Here is an 11,774-nt window from a genome sequence, read left to right as displayed (position 1 = left end):
ATTTATTAATTATGAACATAATTTAGCTTATTAATCATATAAAGATGATGAAGAATGTAGAAACTAATTTTTTTGCAGGTTTTTATAATTTTTTGATATTAGTGAAAAGCCAGTATGAAACATTTTCTCGATAAGTTAGCAGCATACTAACAGTCAAGTTCTTTACTTAAAATAAATTAAAAAAAAAAAATTAAATTTCTTTGTTATGTATTTTTTCATAAACAACCCGATATGTAAGAAAATTAGACATAAGCCCTTATAGCCTGAACAAAATTAACGCGGATTTTCTCTGAAACCCACGAGTTATAAAACGGTCCAGGAGAAATTAGGGTTACGTTATTTTTTTAAAAAGACGCCTAATGCACATGCGTCTTTCATTTTTGAAAACTTATGAAGATTTTAGTGAATTTTTTATACCAAAAAACCCTTGCTTATCACTTTTTATTTCCTGATTATCCTATTAAAGCCATTTTGTTTACAATATTGAAATTCCATAATGGCGGGTTTAAGAAAATTTCAGAACCATGATCATCTTTAACAACTAATTTCTGCTGAGTAATTGGGATTTAAGAGCTGAAATTTTTTATGTAGTGCTAGTTTAAACGCCTGACTGACTTGTATCAACATGAAATAAATTTCTATTTCTAAACGGTTTGGTCGTTTTGACATGGCCTCCAAGTGTAAATTGTTTTTCTTTATTTCTAGGTACAATGTTTGTGTAATAGTTAAAAATTTGTATATATGAGATGACATAGTATTCTTTAAGGTATAAATTATCTTTATTATTGTGTATAAAGAGAAATAATACTTGCAGTATATAGAGATTAATATTTCCAGGAAATGATAGTAAGTTATAAGCTGTATGGTAAATATACCAGTTGTTTATTGCTTTTTATCTTTAAAGATAATTTTATGCTGTTTTTTTTTGGTTTCTAATGAAATATGAGTATTTGTATTCTCAGCTACATATTCTTTATATTAAATGGAATCAAGTGACAAACTAAAAAAAGCTGACAAGAAGGTAGCAAGAAAGCTCCAAAAAAAGACTTTAAATCTTTTAAAAGATTTTGCGAAAGACATTGAAATCTCATTGCAGCCAACTCAGCATCTGTTTATTGGAAATGCCGGTCTTATGAATGGTGTAGACCGCGAGTCATTAATATTGTTATTTTCTGCTTATGGTTTACTTTTAGATCTCACAATGGTTCCTCAGAAATCATTTGCTTTTATTTCTTACAGTGTTGTTGAATCAGCAAAGAGAGCTGTAGCTGCACTTACTGGGTATAATATAGTTAGTAAGGAAAACTTGCCACCAACTCCATTGTACTTCAATTACTTAAAAAAAAAGTTTGAGTTACCAAATAAGCATATTCAACTTTATCCAAATGAATGTAGACAGCAAGTAAAAATTAATGGACTTAGTTTGATGACAAATTATATAAGTGAAATTTATGCAAAGGAGTTGTTTGATTATTTTTATTGCAAAGAAGATGATGGTTTGTTGTTTATATTCATATAGTTTTATTTATTTATTTTTTTTTCTTTGTTAATAATATTGTTATTTTCATTTAAATATGTTTTAAGTATTCTTTTCTGTTTCTAGGTTCATTTATGAAAAACCGCACAGTAAAGCATTATGGTTATGAGTTTATTTATGGCTCTAATAATATTGACAGGTCAAAACCTCTTAAACAAAAAATACCACCAGTATGTGATCTATTGCTACAAAAAATTCTTTCAGATAAGCTTTTAGATTTTGTACCTGATCAACTTACTGTTAATCAATATCAACCAGGTCAAGGGATTCCTTCTCATATTGATACACATTCTGCATTTGAAGATGGAATTATTTCTCTTAGTCTTAACTCCCAGGTATGTTCTAGAGTACCAAGCCATGAAATAAAATGGTAGACATTAGAGATTATCAATCAAAAAAATGCTGGCATAAAACTATTTGTATTGAAATGAGGGTGTAATGTTATCCATGTGTTATTCAGGAAATTTGGGAAATTAAACAAGTAAAAGGTTTTTAAACATTATTTTCTTCAGGTCACTATGGATTTCAAAAAATCAAAGGATCTGGTTCCTGTTATTTTATTTCCACGAAGTTTATTGATTATGAAAGGAGAATCAAGATATGAATGGACGCATGGGTAGGTATTGATAGTTATGTATGTTTGTTTATATCAGATTTGGCGAAAATACTTTTAAAAAGTATTTCAAATACAATACAAAATACTTTGCAAATTTTAAAATACATACAAAGTACATTTTTCAAAATGTATTAAATACAAATACAAAATATTTTGAAATGTATTTTAAAATACTTTCAAAATACTTTTGCTCAAACAGTGGTTAATGTCCTTCAATAAATGTACATACCCTGGTATGAAAATTTATTAATTTAGTATAGCATATGTACAGTACTACAAAAGAATTACTCATATGCAGATTAACAGATTAACAACTTTTCAACCAAGAAAATTTATGCATTATTGAGGATAATGAAACGTACTGCAAAAAGGATTTCTCACAATTACCTGGCCATCAATATTATTATCAGTCAAAAGTTGTCTATGTCAGCAACAAATTTAAGTATATTCAGACAGAAAAGTTTGATCTGAAGATCCTTTTGTGGCAAGTGATTTGCTCCTTAAAAGTGCTTCATTTGTCACTCGAAAGATTTTGACTACAAATTTGTACATCACTGAATGTCTTCAGAAACATTTATTTTGCCATGTACTAAAAAACACAGCAAAACAGTTATCTTTTGGCCAGATTTGGCAATTATCCGCTACTCCAAGAAGACAAAGGAGTGGTACAATCAAAATGGCATTTCAAATCCTCTAAACTATCCTGAGCAGCAAGTAATCAAGAGTTACTGTTCACTTGAAAAATATAATTTAGCCTCCACAATTGAAATGGAATGAGCTGGACAAAAAAAACTTCCATTTCTTTATTTTTTTCAAATTTTTATTTAAACATTTCTTTTAATTTTTGAAAAAAACCAAAAAAAAAAAAACATTAAAATAAAAATTTGTTTAATTCTATTTATTTGATTCTTAGATTGAATCTTAGGTCTAAACAAATAAGATACAGAAGTTTTCTGAAGAACATTATACAGACACTAATTTATTTAGCATTTCAATGTTAATTTCATTACCTTCACAAATGTTTCACATTTATGATGAGTGGAAAACTGTTTCATTGCAAAAGTCTTCTCCATCTTCAGCCAATTATTGTTGCCCCATAAAATTTATAATTTTATGGGGCAACAATAATTGGCTGAAGCTTTCAAGTTTTTTCATTTAAACTTAAAATAAAAGTAAAACAGAAAAAAATTTAAAACAGTTAAATTAGAGAAAATGTATTTATTTAATTGCTATTGAAATCTGGAATCTACCAAAGATGATAAATTAATTACATAACAGATTTTTACAATTTTATATATATATATATATATATATATATATATATATATATATATATATATATATATATATATATGGCTGAAGATAACATTTCTGGAACCTAGAGAAATGAATCAAATAAATGAATTAAACTAAGAAAAAAGTGAAGAAAAATTTCCTTCAAATTGCTGCCATTTCATTCATGGATTAGATTATTTGAATGTATTTCACAAATTTTTTATTGTTTAGAAATAAAAATATGGCAAGTTACAGGGGAAAAAGAAGTTAAAAGTGCCAAACAAAAAGAAACAGATACAAAATGAGTTTGATGATTGATACGTCTGTAAAACAAACTTGGGTTACAAAAACTTTAGAACATATCAATAGTAGTCATAACTTTAAAAGTTTGATAACTATTTAAATGAAACAAAAGACTTATAGCCCAAAGTTGTTCTTGCTGTTCAACCCCTGTCAGTGTACATAAAGTATTATTTCACAGAAAAGCTTTTAATTCAAGAAAAAATGCGTAATAGACAATACAGAGGCTTTGTATATATTCAGATTTACTTCATGAAATACTTATCACATCGAACCCATGTCATAAATATTTAACACAAGTTTCTAAAACTTTTTCTTTAGAATAACACCACGGAGGTTTGACATAGTGTATACTACAGATCAGTTACATGGTTGCATGAAAGAAGATCATCTAGTTACAGAAGAGCATCTAACTCTTCGTGAGCGTTCTACAAGAATCTCTTTGACATTTAGAAAAATTCGAAACACCCCTTGTAACTGTAAGTTCACTGAGAAGTGTGATTCACAAATGTTAAAGGAAAATAATGTTTTGGTGCCAATATCTTCAGTAGAAGCAATAAATTTAGAAGATGAACATGTAGTTAAAGTTTATGAGCAAATAGCAATGCATTTTAGTGACACAAGGCATTCACCTTGGCCTCTTGTGAGAAAATTTTTATATAGTTTAGAAAAAGGAAGTCTTGTAGCAGATGTTGGTTGTGGTAATGGAAAATACCTGGGCGTTAATCCTGGTCTTGTATCAATTGGGAGTGACCGAAGCATAAATTTGACAGCTATTAGTAAAGAACGCAGCTTTGAAGTTTGTGTTTCAGATTGTTTAACGTTACCATACAGGTGCTATATTTGTTTTTATTGGTACTTTTTCTTTATCATTACTATTACTACAATATTCTCTTCAAATTTGTAATTACTTATGATTACAATATATATCCTTAATATAAAAGAAAATTTAAATCCATTTCACAGGCGTTTAATTTAACTTTCAAAATTAATCTAATTTAGAAAAAATACATTTGATGCTGTAATTTGTATAGCAGTTATACATCACTTATCAACAAAAGTACGAAGATTGCGTGCCATAGAGGAGTTAGTACGCATCATTAAAGCAAATGGACTTGTACTTATTTATGTTTGGGCCATGGAGCAGGAAACAGAGAAGAAAACAAATTTAAAAGAAAGTTCCCACCAAGATGAAATGCACACTTTAATGAACATGGAGAACAACTTGAACAACTTAAACAATTTAAATAACTTAAATGGTAATGTCCTTCATACTACCAAAGTTAACAGCAGATTAAAAATTGAAGTTAGTGAAGGTAGAAATACCTTTCAACAGCAAGATTTGTTAATACCATGGCATTTAAAAGGAGAGAAAAGAAGCAAAGACAAAGTTGAAGAAAAACTCTTTCATAGATTTTATCATGTGTTTATAAAAGGTGAACTGGAGGAATTATGCTCCCATGTTCATAATATTAAAATAGAAGATACATATTTTGATTGTGGAAATTGGTGCATAATTTTGAGAAAAGAAAATGTATAGCTTGGCTACCCTTTTTAGATTGCCTTTTAAACTGCAGTTGCTTGGAGATTGATAGTTTATCTTTAATTCTGATGCCATATTATAGAACACATTCTAATCTTTCTAAGTTTGTTAGAAGTATGGTGATGTTGATTGCATTTGTTGTTAATAAATTTTTACCTTGTAGCAAACAAACATTTTATTAGTTATCCTTCCTTTGAAAAGTAGCCTTTTAAAATGATTTGCTGCCTGGTATGTATTTTTGCTAAATATCTATATGCATTCTTCTTACGAAAATATAATATATATATTCTTTTTACGAAATTTGAAATAATCGATAATTCAATTGATTTATTGCATTTGAACAAAAAAAAAAAAAAAAAAGATTTATAAATAACTGATTGTGCTTTGTACATTTTTGTCCTAGTATATTTTAGTTTATTTTATTTTAGTATATTTTTTTGTCAATGTCACTTAGTTTGAAATTCTTTGTATTAAATAGATTAAATTTAAAATAAAGGCTGCTGATTGGATTGTTATTTAACAAAGACACTGAAGTTCGGTTAAATTAATACCTGATTGCTGAATTCCATGCAAGTAAGTTACTTTTAAAAGGTGATATTCTTCTTTTTTCTATCTAATAAGATAAAAGGAGTGAAGAGAGGCTAGAGAAGAGCAGAAGTCTGTAGAAATCTCATTTTTGCCTTTTATTCACAATTCACATTAATTGGAGAGGTGCCTTTCAGAGAACATCTCGTTGTGCCTCAGGTTTAGCCAGAGCAGCAAGCTCATAAATTGAGGGTACCTGTCCTCTAAAGATTGTTCTAAACTGTTCTCATGATCAATATTAACAAAGATCTTTATCTTAACAAGGATGGTCAGTAGGTAGACCATACTAAAAATAAAAAAAAAGAAACATTTTATTATTGTTTTGGATAAGTTAAGCACTTTCTAAAAAACTTAAAAAAAAAACTTTTGATGCAAAAATCAATTTGAATAATGTAAAAAAACACCAAAAACTATATATTTACAAAAGAAATTTAACTGAACTTTACTATTGTCTTTTTTAATTATCTAAGTCCACTTCTAATTGTAATCTGTGAATTATAGAGCACAGGGTAGGCAAGTCTTCAATTTAAGTAAGGTAAGCAATTTTAAATAGATGGGGAAATCTTGTATCTTACAATTTTAAGTGCTTTAAACAAATAATATTGTAAAAGTTTAAATTTTATGTTTTTTTTTTTTTAGAAAATGTCGTCTACCTGTAAAAGAAATCACTGTGGTATTGGCAGAACTGATTTTAAAACAATATTTTCAAACTAATTCTTTGTTTAAGAGCTTTGCAGTCATCTCAAGTTATCTCAAAAACTGCTGTCTGATAAAATTTTGACTGCCTGAAATAATTATGGAGACATTTCTAACTAAAAAGAAAAAAAATAAAAGAAAAATTTGTCAAACTGTGGAAAGCTATGCTGGAAAAAGTGTTGGATATAACAGTGTGTAAGTGAATTATTACTTGTTACTGGTGAAATTACTCCATGTATAGAGGTTAGCAATTGTTTTGCTAGAGTTCACATTTTTTTCTTTTCTTAAAGGTGCAAATGAAATACCCTCAGAAGACAGTTCAGACCAATTTTCTGGTAAAACCAGAAAACCAATGGTTATAATTAAACTAGACTTTTGTCAAAAACAAAAAAAAAACAGCTAGTTATTGAAATACCTCTCAAGGGTATATTTGTAGATGGAAGGCAATCTTTTCCATAGCAGGTGATGTATTCAATTGATCAGGCAATCCTTTGACGTTACTAACAAGGAAGGTGACATTTTGAAAAGACTAAAAGTTCTTGCTCAGTTTATGGCTCAAGAATACTTTCATGTGTGCATCAAGATGAAGCGTTCTATTGTTGATGGGCAAATTGTCTATTAACAAATCAAAGAGTGGAAGTTAAGGATGTGGTTACAAAATTTAGTTCAAAATGGGACATTTCATGCTCATTCTGAGTCCCTTCTTATTTCCCTACTTGCAAGTGTATCAAAATTGAAGTATAAAACTCATTGACTTGAGTACTGAACAAATCTTGGAGCCAAATTGAAGAAAAATAGAGCACATAGATGTTGTTTTAGATCTGAAATCCAACAAAAGTTTAATGATACTGTTTAGTTAATATTAGCACATGATTTTAGTGAAATATTTGTTCATGTCTTTTTTTAAAAACATATCTAGATGTAGTAAATTCTTCTAATATGACTAATTTTCATGGGAATTGAAAAAGCTTTTTTTTCATATAGCCAATAATGAATTTATTTATTTTATGATATCACACTTGGCAAGTTGTTTTAGCAAGCATTTTTAGCAAGCATGTGTTATAAAGATTTAACTTTTTATGTTTTGAGTATTGTTTTCATTTTCATGTTAAAGTATTGCATTTTTCGTGTTCGTTTTTACCCCCAAAAAAAATTATCAAAATATTTTGATTGAATGTTGCCTTAAAATGCCTATATGATACAGATAAATTTTTTTTTTAAAAATTTCAATTTTTATAGGTATGAAATACCCTAAAGGATTTAAACAATACTTTAATCAACCAATATTAGATAGTGAAAAAATCTTAAATTTTGACAGTTAAAGTTTATTTTAATCACTATTTTTCTTACAATTTGTGTGTTTATGTTTGGGTGTATATGTATAAAACATACACACACACACACACACACACATATATATATATATATATATATATATATATATATATATATATATATATATATATATATATATATATATATATATATATATATTTCATAGTTTTTCTGCTTCTAATTAGTTAGGTTTTATTAGTTTTAGTGTTTTACATTCTTACTACATATGCTATTGATCAGTATAACTTTAAACTTTTGTTGTCTTTAGTAAATGAAAATTTAATACAAGAGGTGCTTATGTCTTCAAAATCGAAGGTATAATAAGCAATTATGTTTGAATAGTTTGTAATTTATTTTCAAATGTTAACTAGTATAATACAATTCAGTTCCTAGCCCAACAAACAAACAAAAAGATTTCTGTGAAAAATGCATTAATTCAGGAAATGAGGCAAAGCGAACCAAAATTTATATAGGCAATTAAACATAGCTTAAAGTAACCACAAAATTTTTACATTACTCTGATCATCTATTTGGTCCATATAATTATTTTATTTAAACAACATGTACATATTTCACTTGATTTTTTGGAACAGCAAATCCTAAAATAAATTTTCTAGAACTTTTTCTTTTGTCAACGTTTTCTCGCTTTTCCTAACTTTGTAACTTTTCCTTCAGTTTTTTTCATTTGAAATTTATAAATTTTAATTTTTGTTTCTAAATTTTTGTTTTAATTCTGATTTTTACAGGTCAGTAAGAATGCATGCAGTAAACTATTGTGTAACCACCAGTTCATTTATGTATTCCAGCTTGGAAATGCTCTAACTTGTGTTCAGGCATTAAATTTCAGAAAAGTGCCAAATGATCTTGCATCAAGTTTTGATCAGAATGTTCAGTTGGTTTTGTTTATACCAATGTTAGGCAAAATATTCTGCATAACATCTTCTGTTAAGGCACCACAACAATTTCCTAAGGTTTATAGGGCAATAGAGTTTCGATTTTTGTAACTGATATCAATGTGCTGCTTAACCAAGTTTTTCTGCGATCATTCAGTTTTAGTTAATAATCTTGTATTAATAAGCTGAAGGATTTTTTGTACAGACCTTAGCCATTTCTGTCTAAGGGTTGCACTAAAATTCTCTTTAGCTATCCACCCGATGGGATAAGATGCACCATCACTTCCTGTGGGTGTGTTTTTCATTGAAATTGCTAAAATTTACTCTGGGAAATGTAAAAAATGGTGGCAAATCATTCTCTATAACATTCACAATACAACAAAGAGTAAGTAATTCCTACATATCACCTGATAACTTGTTCAACACCTTCAACCAAAATTTTGCAGTGTTTATGAACAGTAATAACATCCATTTTACAAATGTTAAAAGAGTTTTAATTTTTTTTTTGATGTAAAACAGTTTCAAGATTGTTACACAAAAACACCATTATGTATTCATGTAAATTTGTTCATGTATTTATTCATTACCATTATTTGTTCATGTAAAGCTTATTGCATAAGACAAACTTGCAGCCTGGAGACTCAACTAATTTGTTTAGCCTGTTCATAATCATAAACCTGTTGAGCCAATCTTTGGTGGAATTAAAATATATTTTTACTCTGCAAATTCAAAAGCCAGAATGTATAATAGTATATATAAGAAGCAGTATTAAATGACATTACATAGCCTTAATTAGATGTTGTGATATGTTACTCAGCTAAAAAAACTTCATTTTCTGGTATGAAAATCTGGTGACAGGCACTTTTTTCAGAAAAGTTCACATCTCTTCTTTGTAACAGCATGAATCTAAATAAAGTAATTTTTGAAATATCAAGTTATTTAGCAATTCACACCAGCTTTTCTCTTTATTATGTTCTGAGAATTCAGCTCTTTTCATAAAATCAGGATTTATCTTCCTAAAATCTGTGTTCTGTGACCTCATTCATAAGTTTATTCTGTAACAATAGAATTATGCAGTTTAATTCTTTACAAATTCCAAATAACCAAATCCTACATTTAATGTCTGATAAAAAAAATTCTTTTGTAAACAAATGAAGAATGTTTTGATGAGTCCTACAATATTGTTTCACTGTATGCCTATATCTTGTGGATAATTAAAACTTATCTACGCAACAATTAGTTTCACTGTATGTCTATAGTGGGTTGTTATAAAAGTGTTTATCATGCAGCAAGCAATTTTCAAACACAGATAAAAAGCAATAATTCAGTTTAAACAATAATTATTAGATTTCACTACAAAATGATAAAACTTAAAAATTAAAATTCTCAAAACAAAGTTTGTCAATGAATAGTTTGTTTACTTCTTTAAAAAATAACATTTCTTAAAGCTTTCTTCATTTAGAGCACTTGGCGTAATTTCTTAAAGCTAACTTCATTTTAAGCACATGGTGTAATTTCTTTAAGCTTTCTTTATTTTGAGCACATGGTGTAGTTTCTTTAAGTTTTCTTCATTTTGAGCACATGGTGTAATTAGGTTAGAGAAGAATATTTTATATTTCCTGATTTACAGTATGTTTTTTTTTTCTGTTTTTTTACATTAAATTTTTTTGAAATAATTTTCAAAGCATTTATCTCCTTTAGGTACTCGGTGCTTACCGCTTACTTCGCCGAACTTGCTCTCAAGTATTTGCAGGAGATACACTGGCCTTGCAACAATCACGAATCAAACTTAAAGAATCTTTTTTGGTTAATAAAAATGCAAGTCCTCAGCAAGTAGAAGATTTAGTAACTTCTGCCAAAGAAACAAGCGAGTTTTTATTGCAAGGTGTAGTGCAAGCCCGCCTTTCATCAGAAAATATTTATAAAGTGAGAATAACAGAAAAAACTAAGTTACTTGACAATGCATTGCTAAAAGAACCAAATGTAGTTGATCTAATGTCTTATCAAGTTCCTGAAAAGTATCGAAAGTAGAAAAATGTTTTTGTGAATTTTAATACAAATAGTCTGAAATACTTTTTACTACAATATCAAAAATCAGCTGTTTAATATAAATATTTTTTCTTAGTAACAGATAGTAGTTGTTAACAAGTTTTATTATCTTTAACAAATACAATACTTAGATGGACATTACTACAATAATATTCATTGATCATCTGTATGTAGGTTAGAGAAAGGGAAGTTACATTACGTCACATTAAGTAATTGTGCAAGTCAATAGAAAGTTAACTATTTATAGACATCTTTTTCTAAAAAAAAACTGAATACAAAGTAAGATTATACACAATAAAAAGTTAACTAATTATGTAGTTCATTTTCTAAAAATAAGACAAGAATGTGAGATGAATAAATGTGTTAAGCTTTTATTTTATTGCAGTTTATTGAAATATGTCTGCAGTGTATCTTGGACAGGTTGTTGGTACAAAGATGCATAAAACAGTGAAGGTTTGTGTAACGAGCCTAAAACTCCATCCTGTGATTTTACAGGCAAGTCATATATTTTGCAATCAAAATTACAATATAACAAATGATTTAATCTATTTTTTTTTTTTTTTTTACCATAAAAAGTAAATGTAATAAGTATTTTTTTAGTACTGGAATACCAAAAAAGTTTATTTTGCACACGATGAGCTTAGCCAGTGTAGAGACGGAGACATGGTTTTGATTAAAGAAACTCGTAAACTTAGCAAAAGAAAATGGTACAAAGTTCTTGATGTTGTTGAGAAAGCACCACAGACTTTTAGTGAATCCACCACTCCTGTTAGTCAAAAGTTCTTACAATCATAGCTTTAATCATGAAAAGAATGAAAAATGAATAAAAAAGATCAAGAAAGTGTCAGTCCCCCTAAACTTTGAAAAGGTGAAAATTTGAAAAATGTACTGTGCGTGTTAAATATGCCAATACATGGAAGTAGTTCAAAGCTGCTCAATTTTAAA

At 28.1% G+C, this 11,774-nt stretch overlaps 3 protein-coding genes across 7 annotated transcripts; all 3 read left to right on the top strand.

Moving 5' to 3' along the window:
* The first annotated feature begins 275 nt into the window (after positions 1–275).
* LOC145193240 (tRNA (carboxymethyluridine(34)-5-O)-methyltransferase alkbh8-like) lies at positions 276–5,285 on the top strand. The gene is made up of 5 exons (XM_090099467.1): positions 276–1,496; positions 1,604–1,872; positions 2,050–2,153; positions 4,050–4,562; positions 4,731–5,285. Exons 1-5 carry the CDS (start codon positions 983–985, stop codon positions 5,266–5,268), a joined length of 1,938 nt encoding a protein of 645 aa, XP_089955593.1. The 5' UTR covers positions 276–982; the 3' UTR covers positions 5,269–5,285.
* Positions 5,286–5,361: 76 nt separating this feature from the next.
* LOC145193289 (uncharacterized) lies at positions 5,362–10,892 on the top strand. Of its 5 annotated transcripts, XM_090099470.1 has the most exons (5): positions 5,362–5,499; positions 5,750–5,844; positions 6,496–6,747; positions 8,156–8,202; positions 10,482–10,892. In XM_090099470.1, the coding sequence occupies exons 3-5, from the start codon at positions 6,717–6,719 to the stop codon at positions 10,809–10,811; spliced, it is 408 nt and encodes a 135-aa protein (XP_089955596.1). In that variant the 5' UTR covers positions 5,362–5,499; positions 5,750–5,844; positions 6,496–6,716; the 3' UTR covers positions 10,812–10,892. The 5 variants fall into 5 exon arrangements, with proteins under 5 accessions (XP_089955596.1, XP_089955598.1, XP_089955599.1 ...); XM_090099472.1 differs by lacking the exon at positions 6,496–6,747; XM_090099473.1 differs by lacking the exons at positions 5,362–5,499; positions 5,750–5,844 and having other exon boundaries at positions 6,711–6,745.
* A 51-nt stretch (positions 10,893–10,943) lies between these two features.
* LOC145193199 (uncharacterized) lies at positions 10,944–11,713 on the top strand. Its single transcript, XM_080070632.2, has 2 exons — positions 10,944–11,324; positions 11,430–11,713. The coding sequence occupies exons 1-2, from the start codon at positions 11,226–11,228 to the stop codon at positions 11,622–11,624; spliced, it is 294 nt and encodes a 97-aa protein (XP_079926758.2). The 5' UTR covers positions 10,944–11,225; the 3' UTR covers positions 11,625–11,713.
* The last annotated feature ends 61 nt before the right edge of the window (positions 11,714–11,774 follow it).

This window comes from Hydra viridissima, unplaced genomic scaffold (assembly GCF_058129835.1).
Source record: "Hydra viridissima isolate aposymbiotic clone 2 unplaced genomic scaffold, HvirCarnegie_v1 scaffold_10, whole genome shotgun sequence".
Taxonomy (NCBI): Eukaryota; Metazoa; Cnidaria; class Hydrozoa; order Anthoathecata; family Hydridae; genus Hydra; species Hydra viridissima.
This window is presented reverse-complemented; position numbering and strand designations above follow the sequence as displayed.

Coding starts and splice junctions, on each gene's coding strand:
- LOC145193240 (XM_090099467.1), top strand. CDS start 983: ATGGAATCAAGTGACAAACTAAAAAAAGCTGACAAGAAGGTAGCAAGA. Junction 1,873..2,049: donor CTCTTAGTCTTAACTCCCAG/GTATGTTCTAGA, acceptor TATTTTCTTCAG/GTCACTATGGATTTCAAAAA. Junction 4,563..4,730: donor TGTTTAACGTTACCATACAG/GTGCTATATTTG, acceptor AATCTAATTTAG/AAAAAATACATTTGATGCTG.
- LOC145193289 (XM_090099469.1), top strand. CDS start 9,052: ATGCACCATCACTTCCTGTGGGTGTGTTTTTCATTGAAATTGCTAAAA. Junction 9,166..10,481: donor CATTCACAATACAACAAAGA/GTAAGTAATTCC, acceptor TATCTCCTTTAG/GTACTCGGTGCTTACCGCTT.
- LOC145193199 (XM_080070632.2), top strand. CDS start 11,226: ATGTCTGCAGTGTATCTTGGACAGGTTGTTGGTACAAAGATGCATAAA. Junction 11,325..11,429: donor TCCATCCTGTGATTTTACAG/GCAAGTCATATA, acceptor GTATTTTTTTAG/TACTGGAATACCAAAAAAGT.